Source organism: Ceratotherium simum, chromosome 11 (assembly GCF_057802395.1).
Source record: "Ceratotherium simum simum isolate JZ-2026a chromosome 11, ASM5780239v1, whole genome shotgun sequence".
Lineage (NCBI taxonomy): Eukaryota > Metazoa > Chordata > Mammalia > Perissodactyla > Rhinocerotidae > Ceratotherium > Ceratotherium simum.
The window spans coordinates 10,264,277-10,290,695 of NC_141910.1; the positions used below are offsets into that span (position 1 = coordinate 10,264,277).

At 37.3% G+C, this 26,419-nt stretch overlaps 1 protein-coding gene across 1 annotated transcript in view; it reads left to right on the plus strand.

Moving 5' to 3' along the window:
- The window catches only part of LOC147915911 (uncharacterized), a 42,419-nt gene extending 16,215 nt beyond the window's left edge, over window positions 1-26,204 (plus strand). Inside the window, exon 2 of the mRNA XM_087436441.1 lies at window positions 25,804-26,204. Within this exon, the coding sequence (XP_087292567.1) occupies window positions 25,804-26,204 (401 nt within the window). The remainder of the gene's footprint in view (window positions 1-25,803) is intronic.
- The last annotated feature ends 215 nt before the right edge of the window (window positions 26,205-26,419 follow it).

Consider the following 26,419-nt stretch of genomic DNA (forward strand, 5'->3'; position numbering starts at 1 on the left):
CGCCATGTTCAAACTTATAATCTAAGAAAAATAGATCACTTGGAAAAGATTGTTTTAAGTGTGGCTTATTTGTAATGGTTCATGGTTCATCTGGGAAGATAGGCTAGAAACTTTCTTTATTGCTGTATGAATAGGAGAGAATTTGTTCTTCTTTTCCAATCAATTACGGTAGGTTTCCCAGGCGAAGTTGAATTTGAGGTGAGGGTTGAAGATGTAGCTTGCCAAAATACTCCTATAGCTTGTGTTTTCTGGACTCTCAAACTATTAAATAGATAAGAGCATCGTGGTATCATGCAGCTAAAGTGCATATTGTTCAGAAATCAGTCAAGTTCACTGTCCCTGATTAACTTCTGCTGCAGATATTTCTACTCGTGGTTCATTTTGTTTCTGGTTGAGCCACAGGCAAAGATTTTTCTTCCTCAGGCAACTTTGTAGGTTCTATCTGGCTGGTCTTTGTCTTTTAATACCCAGCATTATAAATAAATTCAAGAACATGATGGATTCAAGCCATGCCATCAGTCTAAATAGGGATTTGTTAAACTTCTTATCCAATTAACTTTATTTTCCATCGGGCATTTACAACATCTCAATTATATAAATGTGAGAAGGGTAAGAAAATGTTTTCTTACTTTAATATCTTAATATGTACCATCTAACCATTTGCCCTACACATGGCCTTTTATGAAGAAGGCTATTACTAATACATGTCCAAATTAGATTATTGGTAGAAATATAAACACTAGGAACGCATTCTAAATTAAATAGACAAAGATTCTTCTGGATTATACAAAAGGTGCCTAGTGATGATCTGCTTCTAAAATATGATATGAACTATTTGGTTTCCCAACCAAAATTCACTGTCATGAAATATGCCTTTATTGCAAGTTCTCCTGAGCCACTTTAACAAGTATACTATTCATAATATAAAGTGCATCATTATAAATTGATGCTCTATTTTGCTTAATCCTTCTAATTATTAAATTTTTTTTTTTTTTTTTGGTGAGGAAGTTTGGCCCTGAGCTAACATCTGTGCCAGTCTTCCTCTATTTTGTATGTGGGACTCTGCCACAGCGTGGCTTGAGGAGCAATGCATATGTCTGAGCCCAGGATCTGAACCCGCAAACCCTGGGCCACTGAAGTGGAGCACACGGACTTAACCACTACACCATGGAGCCGACCCCTCTAATTATTAATTTTATCGGACCGCTTGTTCCACACGTTTAACTTCAGAAGAAGAATTGTAGCCTCACATTTGAGAAAAGATTCCTCTCATTACAAAGACTGCAAATCAATTACTAAAGAAGTTCTCATTCCTAAGTTTTATGCAAACTATTCAAAATGCAGAGGCCAATGTAAACACAAGATCAGAATTTTCAATTAGTTGTTTACACTTCCATCTTTGAGAATGCATGTAGCAAGATATCTTTGGAGGACTGACATCTAAATAGTTTATTTCCTACTGCAGAATAAATCAAATGCTGATATAGCCATATTATAAGAATGACAACTAGAGAATGTTGCCTACAGGGAATTAGGGTAGGATTGAATAAAATGAAAAGTCCCAAATCGCTCCAGTGCATCCTAGAGTGCAATCTGCCACTCAGTTACTGTGAGCCTCTATTTAAATTGAATTTGTTTTGTGCAAAATAATTGATTTCACAATTAAAGCATTTCACTTCATGCCAAGCTGAGCAAACAGTTTTCTTTAAGGCATATTTACTTAACTGTCATAGTATTTGATTTTGTGAAAGTAAGTAAACAAAAAATCATACAGAAAGAAATTCAGTCTTGACAAAATTACTGACCGGTACAGCTATTGGTATTTTAAAAGGCTGTTCATATGTGGAATAATGATATTAATAAGATCATAGGAAGCCATTCATGCATGAAATAAGGAGAACATTACATTCTCATTTCAAAATCAGTGATGCCCAGTAATAAATACAACTTAAGTGAATGAAATTACATAGAATACCTAATTTTGAAAATACTGCATTTATTCATATTATGGGATTATAAGAGAAGAACACAAAAATTAGCTTAATCTCATCACCCAGTGAAAAACACAGCACTTATTTATCTATACATATGCATATGTGTTAGATTTACTTGAATGGAAACGGTAATTTATGAACTGATCTAACTGATTTTTCATTTGACCATATATATATGAAATCTTTATGTTTTTCGTAATAATTTTCGAAGTCTACATAGGATTACAATGTATGAATTAACGTAGTATAAGTTATTTATCTGAATAATGTATTTAACTGAAGAAACTGGGGTTCTTTTTCGAAAACATTAATCTAGTGGTACCTATGCATCTTTTCTTGTGATATATCTATATCCAGGACTGAACATTAAATCAGATAAACATGAATATATCATGAACTTTGGGATATTTTAGCTCAAAATATAAAAGTTTATTTGGAAATTAACTTCCAGAAATAATTATTTACACTTTCTCACTTTCACAATAAAATAAAGAAAATGCAATTAGCAACTCTGTTTAAAATTCAAACATTTGTTAACCTTCTTCCTCTGCCAGAAGTGTCATCTTCGCCAACCTAACCCTTTCTCTTGAGAATGTGACATCACAGATCCAGATTAAGGAGTATTGTGTCCGCCTTCTCATTACACCTCTACGACTCCCTAGCATAATTTATTGTATTGTCTCTTTTCTCCAATAGACCATGAACCATCTAAGACAGGGGCGTTGTCTCTTTTGTCTACTGTATATTTATCCCCCAGGGCCTGACTTAGTGGCAAGTGCAATTAAATATTTGTAAAATCATATATGGGCACTGAAGAAAAAATAGAAGATGTACATTAACAGAAGAAAAACAAATTTGTCATATTTTACAATTATTTTCAGAGAAAAAGTTAAATCATTTATTTTAAAATATGTCTAAATTTTCCTTTTATTTTATTCAATAATTTGAATTGAGGCCGCCTTCTCCCCCATGGATTTATTTTGTTATCTTTCTTTCTTTGTTTTAGTTTCTTGAAGCAAATATTTAGTTCACTTACTTTCATTCTTTTTAATACTAAAAAAAATTAAAGTTCTACATTTTCCTTTAAATAAAAATAATGCAATTTATTTATTAATTCCATCTTGTTGAGATTTTAATTATTCCCAGTAGTAATTAACATTGGCCATTTTGTAAACAATGCTTCTCTGACTGTTCTAGTACATGTAACTTCCTGCACCCAAGCATGCATATCTCTAAGGTGTATATATATTTAAAGAATAAAGGTTATAAGGCATTTTTAAGGAATCTATAACCTTTGAATAAAGACTTAAACAATTGCTATATGTTTAGTATGTCTTTAATTCTAAGCTACAGCCCCCTCACAATTTAAATTGTTTCCCTGGCAACAATTTAAAATCTGAAATCAGTAATTTAAAATAAATGTAATGTGATTATATTGTTAATTTTTCCTTCCAAATAGCTATAATTATCTTAAATTTAAGATGTATTTGGCATTGATGGAATTTAAGAATTCTGAAAATATGTTAGGCCTAGTAAATAAAACTTATTCATTCCAAGATTAAACCTCCTATAGCCTTATTTATTATTCTGTCCACATGGTCTGCCAAAAATTAAAAGAAATTGCTTGGTTTCTCTTTGGATTTCTAGGGGTTTCTTTTTCCTAAAATATTTTTGGTTTTATATGTTTCTTTGATGTGTTATTCTGTGTAAAGATCACATCTTTGGAAATTTAAATGCAATTTAATTTGAAGTTTTATCTTGTACTTTTTATTTTTAGTCATTTCTTTGCTTTGAATCAACTGTATCTGGACTTAACTTTTTTTTTCAATTCAACTTCTAGAATGAAATTTCATACCTGTATGAATTAACGATGTAAAATTTATCATTTTACTGACTCACATGTATTCCATACTATATACTAGGTTTTATTGAAACGATATAAGTTTTGTCAAAGAAAAATTGCACTGGAAAGAGTTAAATAGGCAAGAAAGATTTTATTGGAGACTATTGCAATAAGGGAGAGAGATTGAACTGAACTCTGCTGAAAGAAAAGGCTGGAAAGTTTTCAAGACCTCACATGAGCTAATGGAAAGTTACTGGAGTACATTGGGGGGAAACTGATCAATATGATTAGGCCGTATGTGTTTGCTAATTGGTACTTATTGAAGTTAAGCTCCTGCTGTCCCACAGAGACAGGGAGATAGGGGTGCTATCTTTTTTGGTGATTACATTTCAAAGGGAAGGCTCCCACGTCCTTGAGAAAGACATTCCTGGGTCATAAAACTGGCAAGAGGCTAGGAAAAGACTTACATCTCACAGAGGCAGAGAAATAATTTATAATTGCAAATTTTCTAAATTAAATGCTCTAAAAAAAAAGTGAGGTCAGCGGCCTATAGTCAGGAAGAAACTTGTCTAAAGTTTAGTCCAGCTGAGGTGAAGGCAAAGGCTGTCTTGGTCAGTTTTATAGCTAGTTTATCATTTCTTTTACATATTTGTCTCTCAATAATTCTCTTGCATTGTTTTAGTGCTTACTATACTCTCAGCATTTATTTCAATATTGCTAAGTTTCCTGTTCTTTTTGCCCACAACCACTTCTTTCCCTCAAGTAATTTCCACTAAATTTTTGCATTCATCTCACACCTGGCCCCTTTGTTTTGAAATTTATTTTGTTCTTGTTTCTCTTTCTTTGAAGAGAGGAGGGAAATCTTGGACTGTAACGTCCCTCCAAATCACCTGGGTGGGTTTTCCTCGGATCCCTCATTGTTGCATGGAGAGCATTAGAGTCCTTCTGGATATTTGATTGAAGGGGCTGTTGATGAAAACAGACTCTGAAGTGAGACTCCTACAGCCTTAGAGGCAAAGGAAGAGATCAGTCCCTGGCGTCTGTCAAGAGAAAGATCCTCTCTGTGCTTGTTTGGGTTCACCTCTGCATTTGTCATGAGGTGCATTCTAGGTCAGCCTTAAACTGAACTGTTTTTCAGTTCACCTAGCAATGATTCGAGGACAGCACACAACTTTCTTGATGCTTCAGGGAATTGTTCCAGCCAAAACTGTTTGAACTCACAGAGCTGAGCCTCAGATCCCCCCAGGCAGCTGCTTAGAAATACCGTGGAAACACCATGGTCCAAAGGATTCCACATGGAGCCGTTGCTGCTGTCTCGCCTCACCTCCATTCCTCATCTTTACCAACAAGGTCATTTTAATGGAATTTTGCCTGAATTTCATCTAAATCAGATTGAGTAGTTCTGAGTCAGCCATTGTTTTCTTTCTTCTGTCTGGCTCCTACTGCATTAAATCCCACAAAATTCCTCTGAGGTCATAGCAAATGGATAATACTTTATACTGTTCCCAAATAGCTGATACAGCAATTCCAACCCCTGCACACACACACACATCTTTTTCATCCTTTAGTTATTTCTTTGAGTCCAAAGTGAGAAGAGATGAGGGTTAGGAATCTGTGATCACATCACTGTGTTTGCAACAATACTTTGTCACTTATTTTTTTGTTGTTGTCGATTTTTGTTTCGTTTTTCAGGATTAAACCTCGTTAGAAGCTAACTTGAGAGAAGGAAAAATATTAAGGAGCTAGCAATAACATTGTTAACCAGAAATCTAACAGCTGCAAGGGCTTGCATTTGACGATCAGAGTTAATTTTTTCTTTGGATCTTTTCTAACTATTGTATAAACGAGGAGCATTTGCTAACATTCTATTTTTTGAGGATTACAGAGACAAGACTAACTTGGACTCTTAGAACATGCGGCACAGTGTGAGTACTTAGTTGACCTAGAAAAGCTCTCCAAGGGACTGAGAAACAATTAGAAATTTAAATGCATGAAAATGGAGACATATTTTATCTTATGTCAAATGTTTCAGTTGTACTACTGGGGGGGTAAAAGACCTTCTATGACTTTGTTGGTGGATTTTTTAATGCTTAATATATAAAAGGAGACATTCTTAACATAACTCACATTTAATCAGAGGATTTCAACGTATTTTACAAGTAGTTATCCATCTTGAAAAAAAGTTAGAATGACCTCTAAACCAGGAAAATAAATATGCCTTTTTATCCCAAAACAAAACTTGAACAAATAAATAGAAAACACATATTAGACATCAACTGTATCCCAGATACAGTGCAACATGCCTGGGGGCTACATAGATACAAGACAAAAATCTCTACCCTCTGGAAACTTTTCATATAAAGTAGTCCTCCGTGGTCTCCTGGTGACAATTATTGGAAAGTGACAACCACCACGTGGTCAATACAGATAACAGGGATGGGAGCTCAGAACAGTAAAAAGTTACTCTTGTTGGAAAATGCGTTCCCTGAAAGGGCTGTTATTTTACATGAATTTTGAAGGACGATGATTTATGGAGGTGGAGAAAATATAGCAACCATAGTCCATCATCCCTCATATATTATGTTTCTAATCCTTTAAAACATGGCACTGTTTATGGAAATACATCCATTTTCCCTCTAAGACCCTTTTCGGAACTTTCATTTTCTTATTTGGTGACTCTAGTTAATAGCCTTTCAGCCTGATTAGCTACAGCCGGTGACTCTTCAGATCCCTCTCTAAAAGTCACATTGTGCATCAGAATCACCTATAGGGCCTGTCCAAACACAGGTTCCTCAGCCCCGAACCCAAAGGTTTGCTTCAGTAGGTCTGGGGTGGGGTGCAATGGTTTACATTTGTAACAGGTTAACAGAGTCATGCTGCTGCAGCTGGTCTGGAAGACCACCTCTCTGGGTTCCAAAAAAAATTATCATTTTTTCTTTTGATGCATTTTTGATCTCAGCGTGGTGGAAACATAGAGCTGCTCCGATGTGATACCATCGCCATTCTGGCGGATGATTGCTGTGAAACAATTGCTCTGTTAACGCAGTGCCTCACAAACTTTCATATGCGTATGTATCATCCAGAGGCCTTGTTAAGATGCTGATTGAGAGTTGGTGAGCCTGGAGTGAGATCTGAGGTTTTGCATTCTAACAAGCTCGGGGTGATGTGGGCTACACCAGGAGGAGCAGGGTGCTAATGCACATGGCGCAGAGCGCCTTAACAACCGTATGCATAAAGCAACTGTTCTCAGTGGCACAGGAGCTTCTTTTTAGGGCCATCTCATATCCCAAATTCATCTGATTAATTTCACAGCTTCAGTTATGTCATCACTGTCAGCTACTCCCAATAGAAAAGATCTTTTTGTATTCACAGAAAACACAGAATAAGGCAAAGTGGACCTTAAATATCTTCCGAATTAATCCCTTCGTTTCACTTATCAGGACATTTTTCTGGTCCTACATCTGATTGGGAATAAGAAGAACGTGGTGTAATCATTTGAGACCTCTTCTTTAGTGTTTTTCAGCATAGATTTAGCCTAAATAAGAAGAGTTCCTGAAGTAGCAGTGGCAGTTTATGAGGCCAAGGTAGCAGAATGATCCTTCCAGCCCTGTGGAGATGTGGATGACCTTCACCTGCCTCTTTTGATGGCTATGAAATGAAATATATACTTTATAGTCCCACTGTTCCTGAAACTAATGGTGATTAGGAGCAGGCCCTCAAAGAAATGTGAGTCATTGCTTAAGCAGTGCCACAAGATACTTCATTTGATATTTTTGTTCAAACCTCTCCATAATGCTAATTAGAATGATGTACACATCAAAAGGAGACATTTCTCTGTATCAGTTTCACGTGAATTTCAATATAGTATGTCCCCAGCACATTCTGTTCTCTACAAAGAATGAACAAGGCGGTTAATCTCTCCCAATCCTTCAGTTATCCTGAACAGTTTTCCTGATTTCAGTAAAATTTCTGAAATGCCAAGAGAGTGCCTTTGTTCTTGCCCTGTGAAAGGGGTATGTATGGAGAAAATTGCCGTGAGAAATACAGACTTTTTGTTTTCTTATTTTTTGAGAATTTACTTCTGTCCGTAACAGGACAAAGTAGAAGAGCACTTGGAATTTACAAGCATAAACTTCTAGTTTTAACTCTTTCCATGTACAAGTTTAGGACAAGTATGTTGTGAATTGCTCTCAATTATTCATAGAAATTGGAAATAATTTTTTCTCTAGGAAAAGATAACTTTGTATCTTTAGAAAGAGTATTTAGGGGGCCGGCCCCATGGTGTAGCAGTTAAATTGGTGCGCTCCACTTTGCAGCCCAGAGTTTGCAGGTTTGGATCCCAAGCGAGGACTGACACACTGCTTGTCGAGTCATGCTGTGGCGGCGTCCCGTATAAAGTAGAGGAAGATGGGCACAGATGTCAGCCCAGGGTCAGTCTTCCTCAGCAAAAAAGAGGAGGATTGGCAATGGATGTTAGCTCAGGGCTAATCTTCCTCACACAAAAAAGAGTGTTTAAACCTCTTTAAAGAAACTATCAATTCCTAGGTAGTTCTTTTGCATGCTGTAAATTCTCAGTTGACCTAATGAAAAGCCAATATTTCCTCTAAGACAAAATCTTATTTCACTCATCCTCCGATGCATCCATTTATCATAGTGTCAGCAGACTCAGCTTTTGATATTAAGTACTAAACATATTTGTTGTGAAAAATGGATGAAATAGGTTACTCTCCCTGGGATTGTTGTCTGTAAAGCAACGACTATACTTTTTCCCTTACTGTCATAATTCCTTAGAGAACGAATCAATTTGCCCACTTCTGAAAAGTATTTTCAGAGAAACTATTACTTTCGAATATCAGCATTTCATATTTTCAAACCAAAGCTCTAAAATTAATAAATTTTGCCTTTTTAAAAAACTTCGTATCTCTATATAACATGCATGTAAATTAAAACCTGCTTTTTCTGTGTTTCTTAAGTATAGGCTTGAAGATTTAATTGATTATACATTACAAATTCCTTATGAAATTGGCTATATTTTTTTTCAAGACACTGGTACTCGGAAAACTAACATTTAAGTGATTTTACGCTTAACATTTTATTAAATCCCGGGAATAGACTTAATTAACATTTCCTACAGTCTTTGTGTTCCTGATGGTTTGAATGCCATTCAGACTAAAAACTGAACCTAGTTTATTTTAACATTTAGGTGCCAGAGGACAGACCTAAGTTTTGCAAAAGAGGCAAGGAAAAGAGAGGAAAGAGTGGAAGTGAAGAGGCAGGAAAGAATAAAGAAAAAGAGAAAGAAAGACAGGAGGCAAGAAGAAAGTAAGGATAGAGAAGTAAAGAAAAGAGAAAAAAGGGATGTGCAGAGTGTGAGTATAAAATGCCATCAAGAGTTGTCTTGGATGGCCCTCTGGAAATTTCTTTGTAATTCACATTTGAATGATTCACGAGAGCCATCTCCGGCTTTCTGTGCCGCAGGTATCATAGAGTGGTCTATTTCTGAAGGCAGCGTGCCTCCTTGAGGCAGCAGTTAAGTGCCCAGGCCCGAGAGCCATTTTTAGTATGTGACCTTGGGCAAGTTATTTCACATGCCTCAATTTTACCATCTTTTAAATGAGAACCATATTAGCACCCAAATCATAGGACTCTTGTGAACAATAAATGAGCTAATTCACGTCAAGCTTTTATAAAGATGGGTGGCACAGAGACATCACTCAATAAATGTTAGCACTAGTACTGCTGAAAGTTGGCCACTCCACCTCTAATTTAAGCAAAATGAACATGATGTCAAATGTCCATACCAACTGCTGCATGGGAGCCTAAAACTCCATGTCAGTCAGAGTCTCAGAAAGAAACATTGTATACTCAAGTTTTAACCAAGGAGAGTTTAATGAAGGGAATTCTATAGACATGTGAGCAGTATTAGGGGGAGATCTCCAAAGGATGGTGAAGAATTCAAATAGAAACAGCGGGAAGCTGCTACCCACCTCCCACCCCTTTGCTGAAGGGGCAGAGGGAAGATACAGTGTTATCAGATCCAAGGAGGAGCTGTAGCTGGGAAAGAAAGTCTGTCCTGAGGGCCCATCTAAAAGGAGCTATAACCATAGCACAGGGTGGCTTGATGGGGGCACTTTGACATTTAGATCAGATAATCTTTTGTGGTGGTTGTTGTGTGGGGATGGCTTGTGCATTGTAGGATGTTTAGTAGCATCCCTGGCCTCTACCTACTAGGTGCCAGTAATATCTCAGTCTTGACAACCTCAATCTTAACAATAGAAATGCCTCCAGATGTTGCCAAAATTGCCCCAGGTTGAGAACCACTGCTGTGGAAGAACCAGCCACTCCAGAACTGTAACAAGGCCAGAATGGGTGGTGAGGAATACATGCTCGGATCTCCCTCTCCTACCACCAGTGCCTCTCGTTACTGAAATTAATCAAAGCCAGATAGCAATGGAGCTTGGTGAAGGAGTCTAGTCACAGAATGAGCCTCCTTGGGCATAAGGCAGGGCATAGAAGCATGGGAAGGGGTTTGAGGGGAAAAAAGGAGAATAACCAATATGCAGTCCAAAGACATGCATTACGTTAGAGTTACCTGGACTCCTTTTCGTTAGTCATGACCCTTTGGGGTAACAAAAAACAAGGAGCACTATTGCTTGTAGCATCTTAGGAAAGTGTGTTGATGTCATGGACCCCAGCTGGACACCATGAGAGCTGTAACTCTCTATTACTCTGCTATACTCTGCTATTAAATAGCAGGATTTCACTCTCTTGCTCAAGAAATTATTTCTGGAGGTCTGCAAAAGAATTAGCAATGCTTTCTCACAAAATGGTTTATCAGCTACAGCCGTGTTTCTTCCAGCACTGTGACAGCCTCCATCCATCTTCATGCAAAGCCTTACCAGTCCATGGTGATAGTGCCTGTATTAGTCAGCTCAGGCTGCCATAACAAAATACCACAGGCTGGGTGACTTAAACTACAATTATGGAGGCTGGGAAGTCCAAGACCAAGGGGCTGGCAAGGTACGTTTCATTGTGGGGCTCCTCCTCTTGGCTCGTAGGCGGTGCTATCTCATTGTGTGCTCACTTGGCCTCTTTTTTTTGAGCATGTGGAGAGTGAGAGAGAACAAGCTTTCTGGTGTCTCTTAGAAGGACACAAACCCTATGGAAACAGGGCCCACCTTTATAACCTTATTTAACCTTACTTTAATATCTTTAGGGATCCCATCTCCCAATATAGCCACATTGGGGATCAGGGCTTCAACACATGAAATTTGAGGGGTACACAAACATTGAGCCCATAACAGTACCCAACCATGAGAATGGCGCTGACTGGGTAAGGGAGGTAAAAGTGCCGCTCTTCCCCAGAAAAAGGGAGAGAGGTTTCCTCAACAAGGTATGCCACCGTCAGTACTCAGTGTGTCACAAAATCTCTCATGAACCTTTTTATCAATATCTGCCCTCCCCAGTATGCTGACCATAGGTGATGGGCAGGAAGGGGATGTCATTCTACTGCCTCTTTTATTCTCTTCCATCTTCCCAGTCCCTGCTTACACAAGTTCTCCCTCTACCATTAGTCACATTACCAAAATTTCCTGTTTCACCCAATGACTTGAATTACAATTTTTTTAAATGCTCTATAAATTATAATTCTCATTGAGTGATCATCTCTTAGTATGAATCAATGAGGTTTTACTACATGTTTAGCTAAAAAGATAATGGGGCCTTTCCTTGTTTTTAGTTAGTTAAATACAAATTACCTGCCATCCTGGAAGATGATTCTTTGGGTTGCCATACAGAAGCCATGTAAAATTAAATCTGTCCAACAATATTTGAGCCCTTTTTCTATCAAATTGCCAATGCTAGACTCAGTTCCAGGAATCTCGGACTTCTCTGAGGGTCTAAGTTTATGATGAAATAATAAACTTATTTATAATAACTTAAAATAATGTTTTAAATAAGCTTATTTATAACTTACTATTATAAATAATAACTATTTATAATAGTATATATAACAACTGTTATAATTTATTATAAACTATATTATTTATATATGCTATAAATAATACTACAGAAAATAACTATTGTTATTTATAATAATAAACCAGCAAACCACAATTAAGTTGGCACTGTAAAAAATCAGTCATTCCATTAAGCATTCTTAGTAATATTCAGTGAATGTCAGCCTTCTTGCTAAAAGGCTATAGTTTGTCTGCATTAAGATACAGTTCAGAAGTAAAAACTTCTAAACCAAACTGTTACGAGCAGTGGGAAATTAAGAATCTAGGCTAAATATCCTGACGAGGATCAAGCACTCAAAGGTCAGGATCTAGGAGAAACACATAAAACCTGAACACGGTAGTATATTAGGGGTGACCTGCTTAGATAGTCAGAAGTAAAGGGTATCTGAATCATAATAAACAGCTGAGGAAGCTACACGCACTCACTGGAGTGATTTGAGATAAAAGGTAGTTAATGATGGAATCAGAATTCAAGAAGACAGTGGGGAGGAAATGTAGAAAAGAAATTTGGGCAAGGAAAAAGAAACAGAATATTATAGGAATTGTGTAGAGGAGGCATAGATACCCGGAAGAGGTTATCTTTTGGGTTCTGGCCAAGGAAAACAATGAAGTGCAGCCTAGTGGATATACCCCACTCCTCTGGAGTATGTCAAACAATCCAGCTACTCAATGTAGCTTTATTCTGAAGTAGGGACCAATGGGGGTAGTCTGTAATGTTAATACTCTGTAGTGCTGAGTAACTATGGGCATCTGGACATGGTGGCCCATGGTGGAGCATGGCAGTAAGAGGCAAGAAGCCCTGTGATCTTTGGGGTGGGAGGCACCTGGAGTTGTGGGTGGTGTGTGGAGGGTGGGAGGATAGCTCCTTCAAGCTGTTCTCCATAGTCTCACACTTACAGATCATTTCCTCCTATGATTTACTAACACAGATGGCTAATTTCATCAATTATATGTCAACACTTACTGTTTCCAGTGGCGGAGGACACCCTTTCATAGCCTCCTATCTATATGAGTATCAGATTGCTTTAAAGCACAGATGAATTTAATGATCCTTCCCTAAGCTTCTCCTAGTCATTACTGCTTACTTGCTGACACTTTTGGGTTTTAGTTCTTTTTCTTTTCTTTTAAATTTATCGCTTGATGGAAATAATTGGGAGGTTTGAATATTTTTCAACAGTGGGAGTCTTTATTAGCTTTTAAGTCGATAAAAATATCCTTTCTTCCCCATAGTGCAAAGTGGAATGGGCTATTACTACCATCTCAGTAAATTAAATTACTTAAAAAAAAATAAAAGAAATAGATTGTGAAAATGTTTAGCCAAAGGAGTTCTCCAGCTGACTGAACATTTATGAGCACTTCGCCATCAAGGCAAGGTAAATTCACCTACAAGTAGCTATTTAAAAAACATGTGTATAATGATAGTTGTTAAACTTACCCAACTGAATTACACCTAACTTTAGACAAAAGAAGAGGATATGTACATAACCAAATTGATAATAACTAAAAGGATGGCAGATCAATCACCAACAAGAATATGAACAGAGCCAAGTGAAGAAGCTCAAATTGGTAAGATGGAATAATTAGCAGTAATGAATTGAACGTAAGAAAAAGGAAAATTTAATTGGAGAGTAAAAAACACACATATGTGCACCATGTTTGGTGACTTATAATTGGGAAGTAATCAGCTTTGTTTTGAGCCAGGCGGTCTCCAGGCAGGTGCGGGGAATTAGGTAAATCATACTGTATACTCCCTGCTGGGCTGACATCTTTAAAGGCAAGCGATCTAAATTTAACAAGATGCAGTGTTCTCAACCTTGGTTGTACAGTTGAATCAGCTGGTGTGCTTTTTTAAAATAGAGTGGCCTGGGCCATATCCCAGAAATTCTGATTTAATTGATCTAGGATAGGGACCAGACATAAGTATTTTTAAAATTGCCTCAGATGTGTTCAAGTTGCAGCCAGGCCTGAGATCCCACTGCTTTAAGGGCAGTGTGCGTGGTTGATAAAATCCCAAATGGCAAATGAAAATGTAGGCGAGGCACTCTATTTCTTGGCTTCCATTAAGGGTGGCATGCGTTGATTGTTCATTTTCTGAGAAAGCAGCTGTAGCAATGTCCTGCGCTCTCCATATCCTAGAGCTATGGTCAGTCTCTACTGCTTGTCATAACTTGGGGATGCTTCATTTGTGAGAGACTACGCCAGTGTTGAGCTGAGAGTGAGGATAACGGCTGAAGACATTGAGGATGTGGAATCCATTCTCTAAAAGGGCAAGTTGTGGGTGAGCTGGATAGACTGTTAAGATTTTAAGAAGAGTAGCTTTTTGCTACATACCACCTGCAATAGGCTCCCAATGGCACATAGGAAGCCATGTGTCATGGCAACGATAACAGATGTGCTGATTTTATGTAGAAGCTACATGTGACGCCAGGCTTTTTCTTGGTAACTTCATAAGCATCCATTCTTTAAATCAGAAACTACCTGAAAAGCATCTCACTCCTTCTTCTTTCCTTCCTTGTCATTTGTCATACACCTCTAGTATTGCATTTTACCATAAATGATGTTACACTGTAAAAATCTGCTCACATTTGTCTTCCCATATTAGGCTATGTGTTCTTTAAGGTCATGGACTCCTTTAGTCATTCTGATATCTTTAGCTGTCAGCACAATGCCAACCATGCAAATATTTGTAGAAAGAAAATGTTTGTGCGCCATCCTAGATCCAACCTAGGCACATCCGAGTGCCTGTTTGAATTCAAAGCTGAGAATGGATGGGAGACAGTAGAAAAAGTCAAAGGAAAGAGAGGAGTTCAGTTTTTGAGGCAAACATCTTCCAAATCAAACCTAATTCTCTAACAAATATCTCTCATAAATTCATATATTCTTTTAGCATATATTTATTGAAATATTCTAGCCAGACAGCAGCAAACCTGTCAGAAGAGCTCTCTAACAGCATGGAGCTTACACTGCTTACATGCATGCTTATAGTATGGGAGAAAACAGACAGTCAAGGAGCAAAGAGACACATAATCATGGATATCTAACATTTTGCTAAATGCTCTGAAGAACATAAACAAGGTATTGACACAGGGAACAGCTTACATATGTGAATAGGGAGAGGGTGGCATTTTAGACAAGCTGATTAGGGAAGACCCCTCTAGAATCATGACATTTAAGCTGTGACTCAAAAGATCAGCATAATCCCACGGCAGAGCTGGAAGGAGAATCTCCCAGGCAAAGGGAATAGTGAGTACAAAGGCACAGGAATGGGAAAAGGCTCAGTGAGATTGAGAAATAGAAAGAAGGCTTTTTAACTTCTCCACAAAACAAAACAAAACCTATTTATGGTTACATGACCCGTGAACCTAACCTCTTTTACAAAACCACCAAAGTTCTCTCGGGCTTTGTGTTATATACCATCATACACCCAGGGGCAGGTTCACTGGCTTAAGTGTTGCTTAAGATCTTCACTAAAAGGTCATTGGGTATTTATTCTGCCAGAGTATGTTTGATCTAAATGACCTGAATAGTGACTTCAGAACTCCCACCTGGAGGTTCAAGTCTGACTTCTAAGTACCAAGGTTGTGTGAGTCCAGCTCTTTGTCTGGGATCCACTGAGCACTTTATTCTAGAGTAGAAGACCTGACTCTTCACAAGGAAATCTGCAATGCCCACTGGCTGGGAGTGCTTTTCTCCCACTGTTTTATTGATTTGGGTTAGGCGGTCTAAAACACAGGGAACTAGAATTGAGTTTGTCTCATTCTATTAGTTCTGAATAAGTGACTTGAATAAAGAACCTTTATTTTATTCTTCTTCATATACCCAGCACCTACCACAATGCCTACCTCGCAGTAAATTGACGTTGAGTAAATAGTTTTTGCTTTTTTTAATGGTTGAAAAAAATCAAAAGATAAATATTTTGACACTTGAAAATTATGTGAAATTCAAATTTCAGTGTTCATAAATCAATTTTTATTGAAACAGAGCCACCACTCATTTACATTTTTTCTATGTTACTTTCACCCTATAATGGCAAAGTTCAGTAGGGTTGTGACAGAGACTATATGGGTTGCAAGCCTAAAACATTGACTACTGGCCCTTCACAGGAAAAGTTTGCCAACCTCTGTGATAAATATTTGCCATGTGAATGAATGAATACATAAATAAGTAAACTATGATGGCAAATTCACTTTTATACAATTACTCCTTAATACTATAAACTCCATGGCAGAGACCCAGGCATTAACCTAGATCTTAACACATTTTATTAAAAATATGAGACCAGTATTACTTATACATCACTCTACTTTGCTGTTCTAAAATCTATTCAATCAGAATAAAACCTTTAATTGTTTTCTAAGTGGGCTTCTCCTATTTTTGTAGTTAAATATATATCACCATGCTTCTTATCATTAAGATCAGCCAGTCCCCCAAGAAGTTCTATTTAAACTCTGTTAGAATTAGGTTCTTTATCTCATTCTATCAAGTATGTGAATGTCCTTCTGGGGTTTTCTTCCTTCTATGTTTGTCATTTGGTTCTAAACCTTTACCCTGGGATATCCAATTCTACTTTCAAAAGGTCCATGACTGCAAGAAACTCAATCTCCTTTCTTATATGTGAATTTCATTACTTTTTTTTTTTTTTTTCATTTTAAAAATGTCTAGCTTTAACTGCATACCCACTGCACTGTTGAATTGGATGTTTGGGGAGGATCACAAAGGGAGTGTATCTTAAAAGCCAAACAGGTCAGTCACATTTGGATTAGACAAGATGTGTGCATAAAACAAGTTATGGCCGCTATTAACTATTTAACACAAAACTATACAGAATACTACAGAAACTCGTATGGAAACTAGAAATAAGCTACTCAGAACATTGTGGAGAAACTGAAAGAGAACTTGGAAGGAAAACGGCTCTAATGCCTGTGGCTTGCACCTTCCTGCTGTTGGTGTTCCTGCTGCTTTTGATTTATTTCCTTTTCCAAATTTCTTAGACAGGATTAGAAAGCAAACCTTACATTGAATCTGTTACATGTGCTGAGAAGTTTTGTTTTTGTTTGCTTTCTTTTGTGTGGTTTTGTTAAGTTTCCAGGAGTAGATTTGGGCTTAAGTCATGATCACCGTCTTCTGTTTTCTTAGGAAAGACTTGTCTTCTGTACATCATTGTGTATCACTGAAAACTTTCACAGTTAGTATTTTTTTTAGAGGGGAAAGATGTGGGTTTTGAAATTTCATTGTCTCTTCTTTATTTAAGTACTTTGGAAGCAAATTTATGTAGATTTCACTTAAATAGGACGTGCGCCTGCAACGCACTATTGGGGAGACCTTACTCTTTCTAATTCAGGGCCAAAGCTACAGAAGGAAAGCCTTTAGAAGTTAATACTGGCTAATTAATCCAGCTCATTAGCCCAAAACCTCACTGAATGCCGAGAGTGCTGCTAATGTAATAAGCTTCCCACTTAATGGAGTCAAAGTGAGCTCCAAAGAACGGCTAGTACCTCATTTATTAACTTAATCAACTCTCTCGACACCTCATAGACAAGGCCTCTTGGTGGGAGAGCTATAAAGATGTAAGTGGATGTTCTCTTCTGTTATCCCGTGGCTGCCTTAAAAGTTAAAATTTGGACAACCTTGAGTACACAAATAGTACACACTCCACCTTAAATAAGAACAAAACAGGGCCGGCCTGGTGGTACAAGCGGTTAAGTGTGAGCGTTCCTCTGAGGCGGCCCGGGGTTAGCCAGTCCAGATCCTGGGGGTGCACCAACGCACCACTTGTCAAGCCATGCTGTGGCGGCGTCCCATATAAAGTAGAGGAAGATGGGCATGGATGTTAGCCCAGGGCCAGTCTTCCTCAGCCAAAAAAAAAAGAGGAGGATTGGAAGATGTTAGCTCAGGGCCAATCTTCCTCACACACACACAAAGAAAGAACAAAACAAGAAAAACAAATGCTACTGTGCAACTTCTGTCACAACTTCAATTTAAAATGGTCTGAATAGTCCAGTCAATATAAAAAGCCAACATCTAGTGTGTTTAGTACTGTACATTTTATGTGCAGGGGCTTCTGTACACACTTGAGCCCATAAACAAAATAGAAGTGGGACAGTTATCAATTTGCACCATTATCTTTTTTTCCTTTGAAGATTGTCTAAAACAAAGGTCAATAAATTTAATGAGTGTATTTAACAAATGCTAATAGATTAATAGATTATTATTACATTTTTCATATTATTACTTATTTAATCTTCAAAACAAAGTGGAGAAAAATAAGATTGTTATTGTTCTTTCATTCATTGAATATGTGAACACTTATTACATACCCAAACAATGTTTAGATGATGCTCAATGAAAACGCATTTTAAATTGTTTGTATCTTCATTCATTTTTAGTAAATCCTGACCTTTTCTCTAATCCTTTGGACTTATCGTTTTCTCTTGAATTCTTAAATCTTTCTTATTTCTGGAGATTCTTCTCTATTACAGTTGCTACACTGCGGGAAAGGTTTTTGTGTGTACCTGAAGGGTTAGGATGTCATAGATTGCATGGACCCCCTTTTTAAAGAGAGAGATTTTGAGCTAGCCCTGATGGCCTAGTGGTTAAAGTTTGGCACTCTTGCTGATTCAGCAGCTGGGTTTGCTTCCCGGTCGCAGAACCACACCACCCGTCTGACAGTTGCCGTGCTGTGGTGGTGGTTCATGTAGGAGAACTAGAACAACTTACAACTAGAATATACAACCATGCACTGGGGCGTTGCGGAGGGAAAACAAAAAGAGAGAGAGGTTTTGTTTAATTAGCAAACCGGTGGAGAGAGAGAGAGTGTAGCTACTGGTGAAGGCAGCTGAAGAACAAGAGATAAAAGGCAGGCAGAGGGGTTTTGTTTCACTTTTGTCACTTGGGGAGCACACCATTTTCTGACATAGAAGGAGGGTTTTCCGGTTCAGTCACACCCTTGTTTTACTCTGTTCCACAATGTGAATCCTGGGAGTGAGGCTTCTCCTCCTCCTCTTCTACTTCCAATGCTCTCCTTGATTTTTCTTATGGCCAGGAAATTGTTCAAAACCCTGCCTTCTCTTCCTTCCTCACCAGTCCTGGATACTCAAATTTGCTGAGCATTTCATAGTTCTGCAAAGGACCCTCCTCAGCCCAAAGCAGCTTTTCCTCCAGTTGCATTGAATTACATGCTAGTCAATTTCTCTTGTAATCCATTCACCTCTCTGCTCTATCTTGTAAGAATTTCTTAGAGTTTTGATTTGGTGATGGGAAAATAAACATCTCTGTTTGAAAAAAACTATAATTTGAATGGTAAATTGGAAAGGTAGTTATCAGGGCTCAAATTTCCACCTTGATACAGAAGAACAGTTATTAACTTTTGAGTTCAAGGTACTTTTTCAAAGTTGTGTTTTAAAATAAGCTTCATAACAAATGTTTTGTAAATAATGTCATGTGATGTTGAAAGTTTTGCTTTTCAATTAACAGAAACTACTGCTTAGATAATTGGTGTTTTCTAATTAAGAAGCAAGCCTGTGTTAAAGAAATGCATAAGAATGTTTCATTGTAGAATAGGATTAAATAATGTAATTTGATAAATTGATTTAGATTCATTTCTTGTGTCTCTTTTTTATGTTATAAATGCTTTCAGATATTTAAAACCCAAGAAGGCAAAATTTATGAAAAGGCAATTGTTAATTTAATTCTCTCAGTTGGGAAGTGAGGGATGTAATCAGGTTTGTAGGAATTGTCAATTTTATAACTCAGGCCAATGTCTCATATGCTTTTTGGAATGAGATGAAGTGGCCAAGCAGTTCTGCTTCTCTGGAGCTAGCTAGAGTTTTTGCTCCTGGGCTCATGTGCCCAAAATGAGCTCCTGTGAGCCCTGGGGCTAGCTGGCTGGCGTAAGATTTCTCAGTTGCTCCACAAGGCCTTCCATCCTCCAGTGGTCTAGCCTTCTATCCTCCAGTGGTCTAGCCTGGGCTTGTTCACAAGGAGGTGTCTAGCTGGGCCAGGATCCTAAGAGCCTTGGAACCCAAAAATGTCACTGCCAAAGAAAGTCTATTGGCCAAAGAAAGTCACAGGGCTGGTCAGTATTTAAAGGAAGGAGAAATAGACTACTTCTTGCTGAGAGGAGCTAGAAAGAATTGTGGTCATTCAGGTGATCTATTATTGTTGAAACATGTGAAACTTGGGAGCTGTCACAGTTATGTGTCCACTCAGGTGGAGGAAGCTGTTTGGCAGTCAAAGTAGGAAGATAACTTGCAGAGAGTATCAGGCATGATTGACTGAGGGGACCCTGGTGACATGTGTGCTCCTGGTTTCAGGTTTTCCTGAAACCTAATGGAACCCTTGCTTTTCCCTCAGTTTCCCTCACATCCTTTCTTGTGTCTATAAGTCAATCAGGTCTCCCTTTTACCCAATTAACTTAAGTGAGTTGAGGTTCTGTCAGCTTTAATCAAAATTCCTGAAAAAAACCTCTACTTAAACTTGTTTACATTTTCTTATTCCCTGTCCATTCTTGTCACATACTAATATAGTGAGTAGAATAAAGGCTAAGTTAAATATTCATTTAGCTATTGCCCTTCATTTTTTAATCAATTTTATTTCCAATAAACCAAGTGTCCATCTTCATTAATCAATTCAACTATATTGAATTCCTCATCTGAATTTATAGGATGGTACTTTTTAAATGGCTTGAGTACTCAGACATACCCTTTAATTCTGAAAATTGGAGACCAAATGTCATTTAGGAAATTGAAAATCAACTTTTTATGACTTCAATCAAAAGAACTCATACTGAAATGTGAACAATGTTCATGAAAAGTTAATAAATAAGACTAATGATACTGCATGGTAATTTTAGAATGATCAGGCTATTAAAGTACTTATAACTAATACTAATACCTTTGAGAAAAGAGGGTAACAATATTGGAATTCATGCTCATAACAAAACTGAACTTCAAAAGCCTTTCATGATCACATATATCAAGAGTCCATTTCACATTGTTCTCACATTTACTACACAGACACATTCATTTCTCATTTTAAATATAACTATTATGGATGTAAAATTATGGGATCTGAATCAATTTGCAGACTTTTGAAAGTCCACATATCCCTCTGTAATTTTGCCCTTCCTCCCAAGATTTAAAAATATTCTCTTTCCCTGACTTCTCTCTTTGAACCACTTACACTATGAGCCACTGTAATTGAGAGGAGTGTATCCTTTTATACTCTCCCAGCATGTTGGAAGAGAAACATATTCTGGGCATAGAGTAAATGATGTTTTTAGAAAACCAGAATATACAGTAAGTTTTCTAAGCTTCTGAGTGGAGAAAGTAGGACTGAAAACCTCGCTTAATGAGCCACTCTGTAACCCTTCATGCCCTTGCGTCTCTCTGAATGGAAACTATAAGACAAAAGACGGGACACATTTCCAGGAAAGACACTGGCAGTGTTGAATAAAACTAGAGGGGGAATATGTCTTTTCAGTATATTCCTTCTCTTTTGAGAATCAGGGAGTACTTTCAGAGTTATCTGAAATTTATAGAGGTAAATGAGGTGTCATTATTATCCCCATTTTCAGAGATTCACAGGAAACTCTGGAGGATTAAGGTAATTTATAATTACTGATAATAATGGTTCCTCCCCTTTGTAATGTACTTCAGATTTAGTTATGAAATATGCCTCTATAGAAGTTTATATGCTTCTATAAAAGTTTAAATTCAATTTGAGTTAATGTGTTCATATTCTTGAGACAAGTAAAGGACAGAATTTCAGTATAGTATAATATATTCATTTCCCCAATGAGATTCCTTCATTCCGTGTACCACACCCATTATCTGTAAATAAAGTGCAGCTTCTGATGCAGTCAATGAGCAGTCAAGCATGCAAATAAGGCCATCTTTAAGCAATGTTGCTGTGCTGTGCTACAGTATGAAGCCCATCAGAGAGCTGATGGAACACAGGGACCATTTGGTAAATCTCTAAGAACACATTTACAAAAATACCAAATACACATTAAGGGGAACTTAGGATACTTTGTTTTGACTGCTGGAAAGGAAACAATGATACACACAGGGGCCCAGGTGGTTAATGTACTGTACATTATTGCTATAAAGTATAAGACTTCCGTCTCTTAGCTCCTCAGACACCACAAGTCGGTTGATTACATGTTGCCTACAGAATAGCCTTCAAGAGTAAGGGAGCAAACATCTCAGATATCCCTTCAGAGCCTGCCAATTCACTTGGCTTTTAAATTCTTGCTGTTGGGCTGTTGTGCAGGAGGGAACTTTACAGTGTTTTTTACCTTGCTCAAGGTTCTAAGCCTGTCTCAAATACAATAGAGAAAATGGCAGGAGCCCTTATTCATTAAAATAAAAACCAAACTGGTCCCATTGTAATAGGAAAAAAACTGTCTGAGTTCAGAGATGACGTACTATATATACCTAAAGCTCTGCGGTTAATACAGGTCCTTTGACATTTGAATCAACCTCATCTGAAGACAAATACCACAGTTTCTTAGATGTGAAATTGTTCTTTCCCATTATAGTTGAACTTTAGGGACTTTATTTTGTATTGAAAAGCCAACAGTGTTCACACATGAGCTAATGGTTTTCTCTGTAGATGAACCTGGTTTACAGAAGGGTCTCTAAGACCCCGTCTCACTCTCACTTTCACTGCTCAGACATGTTTGTAGATTCCAGTGTCTTCTCATTGCAAAGACTGGAGAAAGACAATTCATGGTGCTACAAGTCAGTAAACAAAACCACAACACATGCTTATGTTTATTTTGATATCGTTTAGTAATTTGGCGACAATGAATCATTCCTTTAAATGAAAGTGTGCGGCAAATGTTCTATACCCAGTGAATGTTGCTGTCATTGGAAATAATTTGGTGAATTTCTTATGTTTTTGAGTTATATTATTCCCCCTTCAACCACAAAAGAGTAAAAGGGGACTATGTAACTCGCAGGAAGGTCTTCATAAAATTCTTCCTGCTGAAATGTCAGAACAAAGTGGTTTCATGTCTATGCTTTTTCAGAGTTTTGGTGACCCATGACACCAATCCCAGATATCTCTACCATCTGACACACTGTACAATCCTATGAGGTTTCCTAAAATAGAACTTGCTGACAAACATTTCATGTCTGGACCTGTACTGATTTACACAGAGAGGTCTATATGAATAAGAAAAAAACAAATAACTATAAATCTGGGGCAGATCCAACTCTATATTTAGTATCTAGTATTCAGCCATGTTGTCTTATAATTTGTTCCTTGCTCTCATTGTCAGCACAGAAATTAATGTCTAATGTCTTGGACATCTCTGTATCAGTCACAACTTTGACTTAATATGCATTTTTTCTCAGAATTTTTTCGAGAACAGAATTGTATATTCAAAGTTATATCAACATTTTGTTTGATGAGAAATTCTCTCTTCCTTACTATTTCTTAAAAGACTTGCTGAATAATAGTGTTAGCTTTCCAGTAGAAGTCAATGTGCCCATCCAAAAAACAAAGCAATATATAGTGGTTTAATTTTCTCCCTGATTGAGAAAAATAGTGAATTATATAATAAAAAAACAGAATAGCAAAAGCAGGATAGGAATTTATCCAGGCTATTGTTGGCCCATTAAAGTAAACTGTAATCTGTGCTTTGATTGAGTAGTTTTTAAAAGCAGCATTTTAAAAGCATCATTGTGATTCCCAGTTAAAAATATCAAAATGTAAATCAATAGACACACTCTTACGCACATACACAAATTTGAAACAAAACCTTTTTAAACAATGTGCCCTTACTCATGTGATACACTCAGATACTTTCTATTCTAGTTAATTCGATTTTAAAAATGTTTATCTGAATTCACTAAATTGATTTTGTAACCTACTAATGAGTTGTGATCTGCCATAGAAAATGTTGTTTTAATCTCTATCTAAAAATGTAAGGAGGTGACTTTTATCTTAATAAGCATAGAGGTGTTAAAAACATAATTCTCATACAAACAAATAGTGAATTTGTGTCAAAATTTTATTTAACACATTAATGAGAATACCAGGAAGAAAACAAGACCTAGTTTGAAGAGGATTTGAGGGATTTGCATAGTAATAGGAGGAATGGATTCTGAAAATAAGGTTGCTAAGTTAGATATAAGACCGGTTAACTTCCTACAGAACAATTAAGCTACAGGACTTTTGGGGTTAACTTCTCCATCAAATTATAAAATTATAACAATTTATCAGTTCTGTAGTTTAACCTACAGAAAGAGTCAGATATAGTCCAGGCAGGAGACAGATAACTTATCTGTTATTTTAACAAAGCATGTATATGAAGAAGTGCTAAATAAATATAGAATTGTGAGCTAAGTTCATGAAAAGCCTAAAAGTGCCATAGTATAACAGACAGCAACTTCGGGAAATAACTACCACCCCTACCACCTGTAGGACTAACGGACTGAAGGCAGATGTTGGAATCATTAAAATTAAAAGCTTGGAGGAGGAGTGTTGTGCAGATGAACCTCAGGCTTCCCTGGTGCTGGAGTCTCTGAGAGGGACATGATGGGATCAAATGTTGGAAATGCTGCCAATGTTGGAAAGACTACAAACTAGAATCGCCTGCTGTTACGGGATGGCACTGCGACAGCCAGAATGAAGAAGTGTGGTTGGGGTAATTCTGTGGAGCAGGAAGAAGCAGGAAGGGAAGCTCCCATGGTGAGCTTCCCTCCCTATCTCTTCTAGCCTGGCCATCCCCCTTAAGTGGTCCCCACTGGGAAAATCTAACAGGGAGCGGCAGGTCAAATGGAAATGTGGTTTGCAAAACCCCAGCTCAGCTTCATAAAGCCAACTACAGAAGTGGGCTTGGAGCCAAGAGACAATAGTTTAAATAGATTTAAGTTTAAACCTCTAACCTTACAAGATGGTGAAGCGTTTGCAATTTTATCATCTGTGGACTGTTAATCAAGAGTGTCAGATTGGATCTAGTGGGTTATGAGAAATGCTCTAACATGAGATGAAAAATTAAGCAATCATCATTTTCCTTTTTCTAAGCTTGGGGCACAGTTTTTCTTTATCAGAAATTTGTGGTATAATAAAAAGCTGCACAGAGAATCAACATTACTATAATTTTAATATTTTCAGCTTTTCCTATTAAAGGGACTTCTGTAGACCATTATTCAGGTCTATTATTCTAACATAAGACACATATATGGCTTGTTAGCTTGAAATCAATAACATTACATATTATGAACACAAAGATGTGCCCACTTTCATGATTCTAGAATTCTTTTGTCAAGAATTTATAGAGATGATAGAAATAATCTGTGGGAAATTGTGATTATTTTTTAAAATTTAAAATAAAAGTTATATATGCCCATAATAAAGATTTCAATTGTATATAAAGATATTTTTAAAAGTAAAAACTCTCTCTCTATATGTTTACACTCGTATTTACACAAAAGGGATCGTACTATACATTCTTTTCACCTTAATTTTTTTCACTTAATACCATATCTTGCCATATTTCAACAGATTGCTAACTCTTCAATCTTTGTATTATCTGCATTCAAAAGTATGGATGTACAGAATATATTTTAAAATTCCTTGTTGATGGGAATTTAGGTCGTTTCTAACTTTCTGTTATGGCCATAGATAGATAAATGATAGATAGATGGATGCATGGATAATATGACGAGCATTGAAAAAGTTTTATATATGATTTTTTATACAAAGTATACTTTGTATACTTTATACAAAGTATATAATCATATATAAGGATATATGTGTTGACAAAACAATATCGAGTTAAATCCTAACAATTGTTATTTTGTTTAATATTTATTAATAGTTGAATCAGCAGTTAATGACTTAAAACAGCATGAAAAAAGAACAAAAGACAATCCTATGAGTGTCATCTTATCTTGCGACAGCATTTTTATAATCAATCTTTCCCTTTCTCACTCAGATCCCACACCACGTGAAGCCCTTGCCCTATTACAGCTACGACCAGCCGGTGATCGGGTACTGCCAGGCTCACCAGCCGCTCCACGTCAACAAGGGCTACGAAACGGTGTCTCCGGAGCAGGACGAAACCTCCAGCCTGGAGCTCGGGCGCGACCACAGCTTCATCGCCACCATCGCCAGGTCGGCAGCGCCGGCCATTTACCTGGAGAGAATAACAAACTAAGGCGAAAGCCAACCCTCATGGGGGAACTCGACGGGGGGAGGGAGGGCCTTCATCTTAAAGGAGAATGGGTGTCCAAAACCGTGCAATCGACCGGCTCATCGTTCCTGTTGACACATGACATAGAGGAAAGAAAAAAAAAAAACTGCTTAAAGAGGGCAGAGGACGCACCTGCAGCATAACCGGGAGCACTACAGAACTTTCTTTGCTTTAAAACCTAAAACAAAAATGCTCCTGGATGTAAATAGTAAAAGTGTCAAGTTCTTCTACAAATAGATTTCACCCTACATATAGGTTTGTTTGTACATTTGCTTTTTCTACACTGCATGGTTCCTGGGCTGGAGAACCACAGGGGAAAACCCGGGGTGGGTGGGAAGTTGGGGAAACAATAGTTTTC